This window comes from Vigna unguiculata, chromosome 1 (assembly GCF_037176805.1).
Source record: "Vigna unguiculata cultivar grain cowpea cultivar isolate G323 ecotype 2 chromosome 1, ASM3717680v1, whole genome shotgun sequence".
Taxonomy (NCBI): Eukaryota; Viridiplantae; Streptophyta; class Magnoliopsida; order Fabales; family Fabaceae; genus Vigna; species Vigna unguiculata.
The window spans coordinates 47,489,443-47,506,539 of NC_140792.1; the positions used below are offsets into that span (position 1 = coordinate 47,489,443).

The window sequence follows — 17,097 nt, forward strand, 5'->3', positions numbered from 1 at the left end:
AAATATATGTATGCATTGCATGTATATAATATACAGCAATGACATTCTCTTCATTGAAACTGATGAATTCATATCTGATATGTATAACTTTGAGATCGCACCTAATTCTAAAATATGTAAATTTTACATTAATAAAAGTTGATATTGTTTAGAGATCAAAGTAACATTAATAAAATTTTACATTAATAAAAGTAAATGATTGTATGAAAAATGCTTTTCATTTTCAAAGCATGATTCATAGGATAATGTTCCAAATAAACTGATTTATGAAACGAGTTCAGTGTAAATAACTTTAACTAAATTCTAAAAATAAAATTCTAGTCGAATGAAATTATTATAAATAATAAAATGTTGACTCCTAAAATTCAAGGTAACTAAATTTGTATAACCAAGAGAAACCATAAATCAAAACCAATGTCTTTCCATTGCAAATAGAAAAGGGCGATTCATGTCTCTCTTAATGTTCTTGAGATTTGAGTGGGACAGAGAAGGTTATCGTAAGTCAAAAGATGGAAAATGAATAGAGCACTGATATTCATAATAAGTTAAAATACATAACAAGACAAACCCATGTCGCTGTCTCTGTTGTTTATGAATCTGAAATTTTGTGTAGACGAAGAAAGTGATTGTGGAACTCCGTTTTCCTTTTGAGGGCTCGAGGAATTCTGATAAATGACATAAGGTAGTTGCTTGAGGTATACCTAATTATTTAAGGTACACCTTAAAAAAAAAAAAAGTAGAAGAAATACTTTTTACCTTCGTAATTTTCTATAAAATATGGAAAATTGATGAAAAAGATCATGCATAGCGTTTCATGTTTCAATAGAAATAGATGAAAAGAACCATATAGAAGTACGATGAAAAAAATATATGATAAGAGTATTAATCTAGTAGTGAATTTGGATTTCCTATTCAAAGTATTATCGTTAACAAAAGTAATTAATAAAACATGAAAAGAAGAAATTACTTATCGACAAATATTTAAATATTACAACAATGAAACATCAATTATTTGTATATGGTAAATTATAACTATCAACCATAGGGTAAAATCACACATGTAATAACCGTTGAAAATCATAGTGATTTCGTTTTTTTTATACATATATTTGATCAGTAGGAAATTAAATTTATATAGTCAGATAACAAACTATATTTATTCTTATGTTCATATTTGACTTAATATTAGTTAAATAAAATTTTACAAAAACAAAAAATACAATTGAAAAAGAAGATATTTTAAAAGATTTAAAAGAATATACATTATTTTAATTCCAAATAAAAATTATATTTATATAAATTTTACTAATGAAAAACAGAATTATGTATACGTTATCATAATGTTTATCTTTACGTATTTCTTTACTTATTTTACTTGTTTAAATTATATCATCATTTTTAATTCTTTATATTTGATTTCGTTACATTTATCTTACTTTAATTTAAATTTAATTTATCTTTTGGCTTATTTATCTTTACTTACAATTGAAATATTTTAACTTATTCACATTTTTTAATATTTGCAATTAAGTTTATTGGCTTAATATAAGGTTCTTTTATCATAAAATTTTGAATAATAATGTACAAAATAATGTACAAAAAAGTCTATTTATTTAATGATAAAAAAAATGAACTTGGTTATGCAATTATGGATACTAGATTTTCCACAATGTGAACAAGCACAAAGCTGCTTGTTTAAAAAAGCTGAAACATTTTAAAGTTACTTACCAGATAATGTTGCAGTGTCATTTTATCGAATAACCATTGATAATTTATTCAATATTTTGATAAGAACAAATAAATAAGTACTTTTAACAAAATGATAAAACATAAAGTTCACGGTTTACTCAAGAAAAAAATCTCTAATTATTGGTGAGAAAATAGCCTTTTCATCATACATTGTCTCACAGTATTGTTTCAGAAACAAACATTTCTAACTTATGAACAAACACCAATTTTTAATACAATATTTGAAACTTATCCAATTATTATAAAAATTATAAGCAATTTTTTTAAATTTAAAAACATTTTAAGAAAAAAAAGACCAAACCTTATATCAGAATAACTCGTAGGGAAGTAGCTCTGAAATGAAAATTTGTAACATTGATACGACATACAAATATTCAGTAGAGCATAATATTCTTTTTATACCATAAAAAGGTAACATTTAACTTTACATTATTATAGGATGTCCAAAAGTGACTCGAAATAGTTTCATTCGTGCAAATTAAGGTTCTATTTTGGTCAAATTACTTGTATGTTGAGCATGAATCTAGAAGGAAGAGTTTTATTAGGTAAAACATCTTCATGGAGAAGTTTTAACTGAATTGTTGAACTCCAATGCAACATTTGAATGACATTTTGGGTCTTTCATTATTGCAGAAATAATTTTACAATGATACATTCTGACGACAAATTGGGGTCTTCCTTTTTTGAGGAAGTAATGTTACAATATTACATTCTAATTTCTTTTATTGGAGAAATAGTGTTACATTTTAAGGACAATTTAAGGAGCTTCAATCTCCAATTCATAATATGGAGACTCGTCCAATTCTTGAATTGTCCCATCTACACCGCAGACTTGTATTATAAATTTGAGAGTAGAAGTGTCTGAAGGAACTTTGAGGTCAGAAACATAGAAACAGCTTACGTGTGCTACTCCAAGGTACTCTTTTGCATCCTCCAATGTTGTACCTGGATTGCCACCTGCTTGTTTTGATAATTTTACCAAGTAAACGTTGAACTTCGGAAACAGATAACTATTCTCATTTTTTAATTTCCAAGAAATTTTAACATCAAGGGTCTTTGAACCCAGAGGGTCTGATGTCCACTTTATGCAGGTGCCATCAACTAGCCAGGAAGAAGACAGAGGAAAATCTGACTTATAGTCCAAAGTCTTGATTGTGATGTGACCAAGAAGTGCAAAATAATCTGATGGGGAAGCTACAGTTCCATCATTGTCATTTGAATCTGATCTATAGCACACTGCATGGATTTCTGTTAAAGTGTATCCATTCATTGCAACTACACCTTCATTTATAACCCATCCAGAGGAAAATCCCTTACGTTCACGAGTCATGATTACTTTGCTGAACTTGTTTGGAAAGTGATTCACTGCCCTGGATGCAAGAAGCATAGATGCTCTTCTGCCATCGCCAGTGGAGGTGAATTCGAGCTTAAGTCCTAATGAAGAATTGCCATCCGATTTCACCTGCATTCCAGGTTATGAGTATGATGACATTCTTTGAAACAAATTTTTGTGCAGTTTATTCAGCAATAGTGATGAAGAAGTTATGGCTTACAGTATAAGTAAAGTGGACAGGCAACTCGCTCAAAAGAAACCCTACTTGAAAGATTTTGCTCTCAAAGCAAGTTTTCTCTTCAAGGGATCCTTTGAATTTAATGTTTCCACCTCCACTATATGATGCTTCCTTCAAGCTGCAATTTGACGGCAAGTCAATGAATACATCTATCAGTTCATGTCAGAACTACAACTAAAATGTAGTGAAGCAATAAGTAAAAGTATTCTTATGATGAATTTCTTTACAGGCACTTTCACACACAAGTTGTTTAGTTAAGCCACACATTGTTGTAGAATATTTCCTTTGAACAGATGTAATATGTGATAATGCACATTCTGTTACAGTTCCCAGTTACAGGAACATATTAAAATGTTAGATATGTACCATCACTTACTCTACAGAAACTTGAATAGAATTTGAAGGATCGTCAAACATAAGTTGTGGCTGCACGAAAATATTTTAGTTAGATTCCAATAAAGCTCTTCAACCAAGTATCACAAATTGAAAATGTTAAACTAAACTTTGTTTTCCAGTTAATATATCGATGTTATTTAAAATTAGCCCCAAGTAAAAATTCAAAAGGAGACATATAATCTTTTATTGGTCATCTAATCAACGATCTAAACAGTTAATAGTTGAGCCAACAATAAGAATGATCACCTGACAGACTCATACCTGGAAACCTTGGCAAGAAATGTTGCACCAAGTACTATCTGATACATTGCCGCCATCAACTGAAATATGGTAACCACGTCCCTGGAAGTAACAAAGACGATATACATTTTACAGATAAAATGCCAACATTTGAAATACAATGTTAAACAAGTATTTGATTTAAAGTAAGATTACTCAGAAGGAAAATTGGTAAGGTTATTTAATTATTTATTTTAGAAGAATGTTTAGGTCTTGTTCAGGCTTTTAAGATAACCAGTAGAAAATTATTTCTTTAATGAAGGTTCCACGCTAGATTTGGGTTGTTCACCAGTTTACCTCTTCCTTGCCAGTTTTATCTGCACTAAGCTAATGTTTGTCTTTAAGGAAAAAAAAAAAAAAAAGTCTACCCACCATCAGCCTCTTGCAATTCACAAAATTAGTCTTAGAATAAGTTTCACTGAAATTAAATTAAAAAAAAATCCTGTTGTGTAAAATGTGCGAACAGTATCTTCAAAGTTTTATTCAGGATGTATGTACGGGAGAGAAAACACATTCCAAATGCACAAAGGTCAAAGAATATTTCCTTAGACAAGGAAAGAAAAACTACGAAGATGCAAGAATTGCAATTGTTAACCTGATCAAAATTAGTGTAGAATGGTAATGGTCCAGGAAAATTTCGCTGTATTCCCCATGACTTTTCCACCAGACCCCACCAACTGCAACAACAGAGCAGAGCAATAATACTGGTATCTGAGTAAGAAATTTAAGTTTGAGTTGATCTCCATCATTAATACAAAAAGAAAGTTTGACCATGTAATTTGTACCCACCACCTAACCCCATTTTAAAATGCATGAAATATTTTAGAATTTCTATGGCGATGGGAATTATAGGATCAAACAATGAAATTTCTCAAATAGTTCTTCTTTCATGAATATTGTATGTATGACTTCAGCAAGTTCAAAAGGAGAAATATTATCAGACTCCAAGAAGTACCTATTTTATAAAATAAGGCTGTCTCGGGGAATCAATGAACTAACAAACTTGTAAGAAGTTATTAAAAATATAGTTTATGGTTGTTTCAAATGACAAAACATATTGTGCAAAATCTTGAATTCTAAAATTAAAAATAAAAAACATAAAATTTTATATTTGCTTTCTAAGAGTGATCAGGGAGAAATATAACTTAGAGTGTTATAAAATACCAAACTAGTCATATGATAAATTTTAGCAAAGAAAATCAGGTAGATCATCCATATATATTATGTTATTAATCACAAAGAGAATAGAACAACCAAAAGAAGGTTTTGTCTGAAATTAAAACATAAGTTTTAAGCTTATCAGAGTGAAATCAAAACCTTTGAAGTGCAATTTCTGGAGCAACAATAATTTATTTTCTTACTTTTGAAAAATATCCTTCTTATAGATATTTAGAATTGTAGAGATGTATTGAATTTATCATGATTTTTTATTGCGTCTCCAGCCTTTGTGGCGTCCTCTGCTTCATGTTCTTTCTGTATATACAATGTTGGCCACTTGTGCCACTAGATCTTTTTCTCAAAATTATTGACTTATCTGACCTTGTAAAGAAGAAGTGCAATAATTTTTTGGGTCTTGCAAAATAGGTACCTAAATTACCTATTCTGAGCAGTTTCAAAATCTGGTGCTTGCTTTGTCTCATAGACCCATCCAGGAGCAAATATTGCAGCAGAGACATCATTCTTTCTTAGTAAATCAAGAGCAACATCTACCTGAGATATCCATGAGAATAAAAAAAGGACCAGAAGCAAAATTGAGATTATTACCAAGAAAAGGGAAGTAACACAGATATCATATTCACTTTACCAGTTACATATTTCACTTTTCCAAACTTATTTGGCAGCTCAATTTGTACAAATTTATGTCCCACGAAAAAAATTCAACAGCAAGTGTTTTCATAAATAGATTTCAAATACAATGCAAAATGAAAACAAAAATAAGTCATGTAAGTAAGAAGCTTTTCTGAAGGTAGTAAATAATATCTGTTAAAAGGAAATTTAGCTGCTTCACCAAGGGAAGGGTTCAGCATGTAGTAAGAAGCTTTTCTGAAGATCGTTACTACTTTAAGATTAAAGTGCATCTGCTATATATTCTGCAATAACCAAAATGAAACCAAAGCATTTTGATGGTTGAAATGTCTAGAATCTTGTGCAAAACCATATTTAATAACAAAATTTAATCCTAGTAATGAAATTGAATTTGAAGAACATGATGTATTCCATAGTCTGGAAGCTAAAATGAGAAGTAATTAAATCTGTTGAGATGAATATGTTTTTGGTTGTTGCTGATGTTTGCATGACATTTTATTTTTCTTATTTGAAGATGGGTCTATTAAAAAGTGAAACACTGGAGAAAGACCTTGTACTATGCTTAAAATGAAATAAAACATGAAGGTCACCTATAATATCCCATTAAATGTCAAATTAGCATGTTCAGCTCAGTTCCTGACATAAGTTCCACCCAGGACAACTAAAAATTTAATCCCTAACAAGTTCAAATTTGGGATAGCAGATTGCATATGGAAACCACTTACATTCCACTGTCCACCACCATATGTGTTCCTTCCAAATACATCGATTCCCATGTACACATCAAACTTCCGCTCGTTTGCAACAGCAGCAGAGAGCCTTGGATAATCTTCCTACATGGTACACAATAAAATTAAACAAGGAAAATGACAATGGATCAAACATAAGTGTTGCGCCAGCATGCCAGGGGAAGATAAACAATACCTTCCATGTATAGTTCACAAATATTCCGTCACATATATCAAAGAATGGCTTATTATGTTCATTTAGTTGATCTTGCCAATTCAATTTACCATCAACTGTAACACTGTCATACCTACAGAACCAAGAAAACACATCAAAGTAAACTTTAGGCAAAATCAACTGCAATAAAAAAATTACTGACTTATTTAATAATACTCACCATAGCACTAACGATCCAGGAACAGAAGAATGCATTGTTAGTGATAAATGGTCTACAAACTCTATCAAATTAGGTATTTGACCCCGATCCAAATTCACTTCCATATTTATCTGCATTTAAATGCTTCTAGTTTGAATAATTGACAGGAAATGAGAAATACAAGGCTGTAAAGCATGAGAAAAATAGTTACGTATTAGTTTGGCTTTTAGTATAAATATGCATAGAACAGCTAAAAATGATTTACTTCTTAATGTCAATTCATTGGGAATATTAAGTAAATGTCTAAATATGTATTTGTTATGAGGCTACTTATAATACTCCCAATGTTACATTTCTCTTCTAAAAACTGTAGATGTTAGAGAATTGAGTCTTACAAAATCACAGGTGTTCAAGAAAAATCTCTACAATATTACTATCCACCATTATTTTCTTGGAGAATTATTCCTACATCAATCAGAGCAGTATTTACATGAAACACCATGCACATTCAACTTAAGAGCTGAACTAAATCATTCTGGTCTATTAAATTTAGACTGTACATGTATTTGGAGCATCTGATGCCCTGGCAGTGCAGGTCAACAGCTCACTCGTCATTCATAAAAGGAAGTGAATAAATCAAATATCAATTTAATTAAATTATACAAAATTCAAATAGAGCATTTGACATGAATATAAAACTAATAAGCACACAGTGATTAATGGATTACTTACTAGCCACCCATCAAAACCTAAATCAGCGGCAAGCTCTGCCAGACGTTCTGCATACATATGTGCAGTTTCCTTTGTTGAAAGCAATGTATCACAGGCAGTCCTTCCCTCATCCCATTCAGTAATGAAAGTCCCCAACACCTGAAATATTTAAGTAACAAGTACAGCCAAAGAATAATCTATTTACTAATTAAATCATATGAAATAATTTCACAAAACATCTCCAAGCAAGAAATAAACTAAAAATACCAAAAATCTGAGCTCCAAGGAAGAACCATAAAGTAGATGACTTGAGCATTTAAACTAATGACCTTAAAAACTGATTGCTAGTAAAGCAAAAAGAAAATAGTTTTTCAAAACTTTAAAATCTATATGTGAGGCTATATTATTGATCAAACTGTTATGTGACCACCGTTGGAAATCCCACGTTGAGTAGAAACATAGATGGGGTTAACACCCATTCATGAGCTAGCTGTTTTTAGGAATGAGTTAAATTTAAATTCAAATTTTAATATGGTATTACAACTTTATAGACCTGTTAGGTAATCTATTATTGAAATTCTAATTCTAATACGGTATTATAACTACATAGCGGTTTGTTGTTTGATCTATTAGGTCACTCCCTGTAGAAACCCACTTTCTAATGTTGTATCAGAACTTAACTCATCGTAGACACACTTGTTAGACCTATTATGTCATTCATTATCACTTCATATCATGAAGAGATAGACCCAAATCCAAATTCAAAGAGTTGCATCAAACTTAAAAACGTTATATTTTTTGCTCATCAAAGACAAAATTCGAAGATAGCCCGAAAAAAGCCTATATCGCCTATCGATGTCAGACCTATAAGGCCACATGTTATTGGACAGCATCATGAATTGAGTTAAACACAATCTCAAATCCTAACAAAGTATAAGAACCTATTCTAGTGATTAGTGATAGTTTTGGGGCTATCTGGCAACTTGGGTCGTATAATGAGCTGAGTTAAGCTCAAAAGCAAATTCCAAGGCCTTAAAAACGTAACACTTTTGTTCAAGCAAAGCAAGAAATTGTTGAAGCAAAGTACCTTAACGCCGTGACGATGAGCAGTGTTAGTCCAGGAGGGAGGAGGAAGAGTAACGAGACTGTGTGAAAAGTAGACAAAAACATCGATCAAGTGCCAATGCCAAATGGCATAAGCATCGGGGTTAGTGCCACCTTGAATCCACTTGTCATCCAAGTAGCCCCCAGCCATGTCATGGCACACAAGCAATCTTCGCCTCTGGGGCAACGAAGAAGAATCTCCATTGAGAATGGGAACTGAAGCCCTGTTGAAAGGGTAGTGAAAGGAGTCGAAATACGAGCGAGACTCCAACTCCTCAAGTGTTTTGATTGGGTAGGAAATGGGCACAGAGGGTTGCGACGGTGGAGGCTCTGAAACGGAGGGTTCTGACACTGACTCGGATTTGGGATTGGACATGGTAACCAAATCGTATGATGTCTGAATTGCTGCAACAAAGGAACGTAGGATGTGTCGAACGTTGATTAAGAATTGGCGGTTTATATAGACACCCAGAAGCCGAGGAATCATGCCACGATCCAAACCGACTCTGATTAAGCTTAAGCATTCACCTCCACTTCACTTTTTTTCTAGAAAAAAAAAAAAAAAAAGCTTCTTAAACTCAAGCATTCACTTTACGTTTATCTCTTCGATCGGAGAAAGAAAATATTGTTACTGTGTATTGCTGTTAAATATTTCAATGTAATGTCAATAAACTGTGAACAGGAATTGCCTATTGGTAGAGTGAGTTAACAGATTTATAAGTTTTTTTTTTTATCGAATTTTCGAGCAAATGATTTCTTTATAATAATTTATTCTCAAATATGAAGATCCTTAAAATATTTTTAATTTATGATTAATATCAACTTATACCATGTAATCGATATTGAAACTTATGCATCTTTCAAATTTTCATCTATATTCAAGCATTTTACTTTTTAAAGGGTTTTTACTTTTTAGCACTAAACATTTTACTTTTAAAGTTCTTTACTTCTTCTCATTTAATTCTTTGTCCAAGTTATCGTTCTAGTATCTAAATTTAAATTTAAATTCATTAGATGCACCACTCATTTCATTTGTTTGCTTCATTTTAATTTCGAAGTCCTTAAATTGTTCTCGTTTTTTATTCAATGCAATTCACTTACTTTCACTTTACATTTCTAGTAATCTTAATTGCATGCAACTTATTTGTTTCTAATCTACGTTTTGAGAATGAATAAAAGAAAAATATGTGTTTCTAATAACCCAGTGCTTCAATTTGTTTTATTTCTCTCTCACATTTTCTTTTCTTTTTCTCTTTTGTTTGTGATTTATTTTCCCTAAGCAATCTTTTAGATTGCTAAAGTTTAACTAGAGTTTAAGGGCCTCAAAAGAAAGTGAATTTTCTTCCTCCGCAACTGTAAACATCTTTTTATTGATTAGTCAACCAAACATGTTTTATCAAAATAATTTATAAGCTCAAGTTGTAGAATATTATGGTAATGATAGCTGTATCACGTGATTCAAAGATCTCAGCCAGTCACGATTATGAATATGAAATAAATAAAAAATTATAGACATCAAAAATCATTTTTCTTTTTGTAAAGAAAAGATCGTTCACGTGAACTTCAGTTCTTCGTATAGCAAAAAGTTATATAATATCATGCAACGTGCGACTGCGAGTGTTTTGAATTCCGAAATCTGATATCAAATGGGGAAGTTTAAAGCAAAATTAAGATGGTTACCATTCACTTTACGCACGTTAGTGGAGAACATTAAGTGTAATTCAATTCAGAAGTTTAATTTATTCGACATGTTCAAATGCAACGCCAGATACTAGTTGCCATGCCCCATCTTCCAAGCAATTTCATGTTACGGAAGACGATGGTGCTGTCTATGGCATAATCTTGGTGGGGCCATCATCAACGTGATTTAGACGGGGCAAAAAAGTTCAACGGATAGAGAGATATTTATGATGTTACTTTTAAGTTTTAATGAATCGGTGACTTTGTCATTCAGTTGCTTTCACCATTGCATTTGAAAACTTGCCTCTCAGCTTTGCCTACCTCACCTCTTTGGTGCATTGAATTCTTGCTTCAAAGGATTTCCAAAGATAAAAAAGTTCATGCTATTAGTGAAGAACCCTAATCTAAGAAGCTAGACGTACTTCTTTATAAGTCGGCAAGAAAAACCAGAAAAAAAAAATGAATTTCACTTTTTCACAGATTACAATTAACTTGGAACCAAATAAAAAATAAAAGATAGGAGAAACTAATTCTAATTTTTTTTCTCCAAAAAGTTCATGATGAAATTCGTTCAAACAAGCTCCAAGTTTGATTTTAACATTTTTATGGACATAACAGAACTACCTCTAGGCTGAAACATAATGGACTTAATACATCACCATTCACTAAAGAATGCACGGCAAGATTCTTTAACATATAACCCAGTTTTCAATACAAACACCTAAAATATGATTCTACTTTGAAGCTCCACGGCGAAACTATCAGACTAATCAAAATCACATGATCATTGTATGTAAATACTAAAGAATAATTAGGGCAAACGATTTTGTATATAATATATTAATCTTCATGCTTTTCATAACTTTGCCACAGATCTCCGCACCGTCACCATTCTCCATGTATGATAATCTGTAAGTGCATTTCAGTTCACTGTTGAAGGCTTCATGGCTGTGTAGCAACAACCAAATGGAATTCCATCTTCTGAACTCTTCAAACTCCATTTCTAGTGAAAGATGTATTTGTCTTCAGATTTTTCAAAGGTACAGAACCACAAGGCAAGGATGTCGTAATTTACTAGTCAAAATGTGGTGATTGGAACTGTCATTCATTACTGAATGAAGACCTTTACAACACCAACCATGTACCCAGAACAGCACAGCCAGGCATGCACACCTTGCTTTCAAAGTAATTCCTCAGTGCCTGTCAACTTGGCATATTCATTCTCGTCTATGGTCCCTTTCTTCAATTTCTTCAACAAGCGGTATTCTTGCATCAACTCCTCCTCGTCTTCTATTGTCTGTTGAGCACGTCTCTGTCGAGCTGTTTTCTTCCGCATGACAGCATCTGGGGTTTTCTTTGGTTTTTGAGGTTTTGGCTCTTTCTCTTTGGCTTCTTTCTTTGCTTGTAGGTTCTTCTTCCTTTGTTTCTCCCGTGATTTATCCCTATATTATTCAAGTTAAGCCATCAGGATTGGTTTCAAAAAGAGAAAGGGAAAGTAAATTTAGGACCATTGGAAGACGATATGAATCCCAAGACATACATATTAAAGTAAACTACCTTACAAGACACAATTAATTTGCAGCATTATATCATCATAAAAGAGGAATTGGATTATCCCATAGTATACATGAACATGAAAATAAGTAAACAAAAGAATGGCTTCTACATCCCTTTCGTCTTCAAATGTAGATTACAATGAGTTTTCAATTTCCACAAATAATTCAAATAAAAATTAGGAAGGAGCTTAAAGAAAAACAAAGCTCAGATTCAATTTGAATTATATAATAAATTATTAAACTATAATTATACAATCAAGTTTATTATTCCATAATTTTATCAAACATGTGATTATTTTATCTCACGACAAAACTAATGAAATTTTATAGTGTTCCAACTCCAGTCTTCCACATTAGAAAGCTTCAAATATAAAATTATATAAACCACATTAAGGTACTCATTCAATTGCCACAACATAAAAGTATTACAATAAAGTGAGATCTATATAATGCTTTCATTCCCTCCGATAGCATTGGTACAATCATTTCTTACTATTAGATGTACAACCATTCATAAGTTTTAACCTATCAACTTGATCTTTTTGGGAACAAAGGTTCTTGACATGGTATTAGAGACTCTTGACCAAGAGTCTGGGAAAGAGAGTTTGACCATGCTATCTCCATTTTATTCAAAATAAAAATGATAAATTTCAGCACAATGTCAGGCAGCCTGGCCCTTTGCTTGAAGCCCAAACGGCTTGTGCCGTGTTAGACATGGTTAAGCCATTTAGAAGCCTTCACCTAACAGTTGACGCTTTTTTGGGGATAAATGGTTCTTCACAATGCTTTTATCCTAGACCTAGAAAAGTTATGCCATGAATTATGAAAATGTTTTTACCTGTACTTAATGTCTGCGAAATTGATATCTTCAACTGGTTCAAATCCGTCAGTGGAAAGGGAGTGATGTTTGACCTCTAGCATTGAAGGAAGTTGTAATAAGCCATATCCCATGGCCAATTTGCCAATTTCAAGTTCTTTCCACCTGTAAGAATGAGAATATTTAGTTTGATAAAGATGATGTTTCACCATAAAATGAAAGGAACATTATAAATTAATGTTACTCACCTAAAAATATAAGAGCAGTGATGCTCTTTATAAGCACGGATGTAAGAGACAAAAGCCTTAATTCCTTTCTCCATGATATCGCGATCTTTTTTTGCAGCAGAACGAATCTGATAATAGTTTGATTAATAGTGGTTTTTTCTGGAAAATGTTATTTATTTATTTTTTTCATGTATAATTTGCAATTTGATAAATATAGGACTGGTAACCATGTTTACCGAAAAAATTAATCAAAACAAAACGTTTAAAAGTGAATGGGCAAAATCAGCATCAGCCTACTTAGCATTCAGGACTTTGGTATGGCGTTGTACAAGGGAATCTTATTTCCACTAATTATTTCTGTTAACTCTATTAGAAGTTCGAAGAAATAATTAATCACTAGCCACTGTTATGTTGATACAAATGTTATGGCAAAACAAAAAATTAAGATTATAAAAGCCAAGAGCAAACCTGAGGAACAATATCCAATGCACCATCAGAACATATTCTCTCTTGGAGAGGAATTCTTCTTATACGCAAGAATTCTACATAAGATTCCTCCTACACATTTGTATAGAATATAGATTCCGTTACAGTGAAATGAACAATTTTGAAGAATCCTGCATGAATTATTGAAAGCATTACAACATAAATATACTTGTGACCAAACCTTTGGTAATAAGAAGACAACTGCATGACCCTGTTTTCCCAGCCGAGCAGTTCGACCAACTCTATGTACAAAAACATTTGGATCTTGAGGGGGATCATACTGCACAAGAAAACATTTAGACCAGTGTATGGTTTACTTAAGCAAAAAAGAGAAAGGCAGAACTACGGAAGATGAAACAAATCAGTCAATACACAGTATCATTCACAAGGTCACATACACATATAGCTACCTGCACTATACAATCAACGCCTGGTATGTCAAGTCCTCGTGCAGCAACATCCGTACATAGCAGAATTCCATTTGAAAGGGATGTAAATGTAGCCAGTGCTTTCTCCCTTGCAGACTAGATGGCAAAAAATAAAACATCAAGTAATAAACAGTAAAACATTTAATACATAATGGGAAATAAGATAAACAATGCCAATTTATATATTATTATGTTTCAATGTTGAAAATTGCTAACACCTAAAACTATACCTGCTTCATCTTTCCATGTAGAGGAATCAAGGAGAAACCTTTCAAAACAGAAAGACTAGGAAGAACAGCTCCCCAATAATCAACACAAGCACAAGTCATGAAATATCTGCATTAGAGTCAGAATGATGTTGAGTACGATGAAATACTCTTCGACTGCAAAAATCACATTATTAATTACCAACACATATCTCACATTATAATTTTTCTTGAGCGGTTTTTAATAAGAATATCTATGAGCTGTGATGGCTTCTTATCTGCCTCGCATTCCAAGTACTGCATAAACAAAAAGGATGAGAGGATGAATATAACCAAAGGATAAACATTCAAAATTTGTTACATGGATTCAAGTAATAATGTAAGAGAGAACCACTGTCAAATTACAAACAACATTGAAGTGACTCCGCTAGTAAGGTGAGAAAACGAAATCATTGGATAGCAAGGTTACATTTAATCAACAACACAAGTGAACACCACATAACCTTTACCTCAATGTGAAGTCCTGAAGGTGTTTTTGAAGACTCTGGCTGTTTTGATGACGCAGGATCATTTTCTGATTTAGTTTCTGCTCGAACTTCAACCCTCACAGGGTTTCTCAGTCCCGCCTTAGAAAGCTCTTCAATAGCCTCAGTTTGAGTAGCAGAAAATAGACCAGTCCGACGAAGCTTAGGCAATATAGATATAATAGAAGTTATCTGCTTCTGGAATCCCATATCTAAGAGTCTATCAGCCTCATCCAAAATCAAAATCTGCAAGCAGGGACACAATTTAATACTATTTTGTTAGCACGACCAAAGAAATCTTGAACATTTTTCTACACTGAAGCATTGTATCCTATCCTATGTATATAAACAAATATCCATGAAAATTAAGAGTGAAACACATACCTCTAAGTTTTTCAAATCCAAGACATCCATCCGATTCATTATGTCATGTAACCGCCCAGGCGTGCCGATCAATATGTTTGCTCCTTCCTCCTCTATTTTCTTTATGTCTGCTTTTACTTCCGCTCCACCAACGAGGAGTATGGACTTAACATTCACCAATGTCGAAATGAATGGTTGTGCCACATTATATATTTGGGTTGAAAGCTCCCTTGTAGGAGATATAATTATCCCTAGCACCTACAAAAATGTGCACATAATCATGATGATTTAATTATTTGTTGCTATTAACCCAATTATAGTATCCCAACAAAATAAACTGAAACCAAGGTTTTAAAAAAAGGTCCCCAATTTCGACCACAACATCGAGGTTTCTGGAGCCTGAGTTTGCGACCGCATTGACCACATTTGTCTGCAATTTCTTAAAACATCAATGATAGCTATCAAAACACTAATGCAACCCCAGTTTAAAAGCTTGATTGGAACTAACACACCAGTCACTAAAATCCAGTACTCTATTCAACATTTTCTACAACAATTTCTACAACAATAACTCCATACCTATGAAAACCAAATACACTGGTATTCAGGTATGCACTATTCTCAACTAATAATAGGACGCAGTGGACATTGCTCAAGGAAATAAGAGTATAGAGGAACCTGGTGAGGCTTGGGATGAGAGCAGGACCGGCGCAGAATCTCGACGAGAGGAACGACAAAGGCTAGGGTTTTACCGGAACCGGTGGCGGCATCGACGGCAACGTCTTTGAAGCTGCAGAGCAAAGGAATGGTGGCGGCTTGGACCGGCGTGCAGAAGTCGAAGCCAGATTGTGATAGGGCCTGTAGAACGGAGTCGGAAAGTGGCGGATTCAGGTCGGAAAAACGCGTGCTCGTCAACGCTTTGTTCGGGAAGTCGGAATCCATGGCTGCGCCGTGTTGCTTTGTTCAATTTCCTTCCTTTCTTCTTGTCTAGGGTGATTTCAAGGGGTTTATCAAAATAAAAGTAGAAAATATTTTTGTTTTATTTTCAAATTTTATCTTACTGTAATTATGATAACATTTTATAATAATATATAATATTATAATATAATCTATCTATATTTATTTATTATATAATAATAAAGAAGATTCTTTATTTTTTACGTTTCACGATATCCGTTTTATTTTTAATTATTTTATAATTAGTTTATTTTTAATTATTTTCTTATTTTAAAAATATTTTTTAACAATTATTTTATTTAATAATTATTTTAAATATTATTAATCTTATAAAAATTAAAAAAATATGAATACATAGGTACGATAATATCTGTGTGTTCACTAGTATATACAAAGAGTGTTTATATTTTAAAATATTAATTTTATCTTTAAAAATATAATTATTTATTAAATTTTTAAAAATTAATTATTATTTTTATAATATTTTTTTTCATTTATAAATAATTAAAAATATAATATTATCGTTGCTTACTAATATAATATTATTATATATATTTAAAAAATACGTAGAGAAGCGTGCAGTGTTTGTGTACAAGTATTCATATTTTGTAAGGAAAAATTAAAAGTTTTTCTCATTTATATTCTTTATGTTTTGTTGCTTATACTTATACATCACAGATAAAAACGGTTTCTTAATTATTATTTTTCAAATTTTTCTTTATCTATTCAATTTAAAACATGTTGATAAATTAATCTTCGATTTTAGAACATTTGAAGAAATTTCTAATTTAAGGAAAGGACAGAGGTTTGGAATTTTTTTAAGTTATTGTTTTATCTTTTTCTGTAAATTAAATTTCAATCTTTTCAAAATAATTATGGACAGGTTTAAATAATTTTGTATCACATTCTTAGATGATAATTATACTACAAATGAAAGTGTATGTTTATATATTATAAATTTAAGGTTAAATTACTTTTTTAAATTGTTATTTTTGTCTAGAGAGGATTAAATTTGTTATTAGTTTTTTTGTCTGCTTTTCTAACAATATGATTCAATTTGATTCGTTAGTTTTTTTATTAAATTAAAAGAAAAATACGTCGACATGCGACACTAGCTTAATCATAGTTTACGACA

General features: G+C 31.9%; 2 protein-coding genes across 2 annotated transcripts; both read right to left on the reverse strand.

The window, feature by feature from the left end:
• Positions 1-2,341: 2,341 nt before the first annotated feature.
• ENGASE85A (Glycosyl hydrolase family 85) lies at positions 2,342-9,312 on the reverse strand. The gene is made up of 11 exons (XM_028081563.2): positions 8,702-9,312; positions 7,636-7,773; positions 6,925-7,034; positions 6,726-6,837; positions 6,527-6,634; positions 5,593-5,705; positions 4,591-4,672; positions 3,978-4,058; positions 3,697-3,746; positions 3,303-3,438; positions 2,342-3,211 (listed from the first exon to the last, which is right to left on the reverse strand). The coding sequence occupies exons 1-11, from the start codon at positions 9,203-9,205 to the stop codon at positions 2,507-2,509; spliced, it is 2,139 nt and encodes a 712-aa protein (XP_027937364.1). The 5' UTR covers positions 9,206-9,312; the 3' UTR covers positions 2,342-2,506.
• Positions 9,313-11,040: 1,728 nt separating this feature from the next.
• On the reverse strand, positions 11,041-16,002 carry LOC114194583 (P-loop containing nucleoside triphosphate hydrolases superfamily protein). The gene is made up of 11 exons (XM_028084916.2): positions 15,684-16,002; positions 15,027-15,263; positions 14,628-14,888; positions 14,336-14,415; positions 14,143-14,248; positions 13,895-14,008; positions 13,666-13,764; positions 13,467-13,556; positions 13,020-13,126; positions 12,793-12,936; positions 11,041-11,840 (listed from the first exon to the last, which is right to left on the reverse strand). The coding sequence occupies exons 1-11, from the start codon at positions 15,945-15,947 to the stop codon at positions 11,579-11,581; spliced, it is 1,764 nt and encodes a 587-aa protein (XP_027940717.1). The 5' UTR covers positions 15,948-16,002; the 3' UTR covers positions 11,041-11,578.
• Positions 16,003-17,097: the final 1,095 nt, after the last annotated feature.

Coding starts and splice junctions, on each gene's coding strand:
- LOC114194583 (XM_028084916.2), bottom strand. CDS start 15,947: ATGGATTCCGACTTCCCGAACAAAGCGTTGACGAGCACGCGTTTTTCC. Junction 14,416..14,627: donor CTTCAGGACTTCACATTGAG/GTAAAGGTTATG, acceptor TTGTTTATGCAG/TACTTGGAATGCGAGGCAGA. Junction 14,249..14,335: donor CGCTCAAGAAAAATTATAAT/GTGAGATATGTG, acceptor ACTCTAATGCAG/ATATTTCATGACTTGTGCTT.
- ENGASE85A (XM_028081563.2), bottom strand. CDS start 9,205: ATGATTCCTCGGCTTCTGGGTGTCTATATAAACCGCCAATTCTTAATC. Junction 6,635..6,725: donor TTGTGAACTATACATGGAAG/GTATTGTTTATC, acceptor TGTACCATGTAG/GAAGATTATCCAAGGCTCTC. Junction 4,673..5,592: donor TTTGAAACTGCTCAGAATAG/GTAATTTAGGTA, acceptor CTGTTGTTGCAG/TTGGTGGGGTCTGGTGGAAA.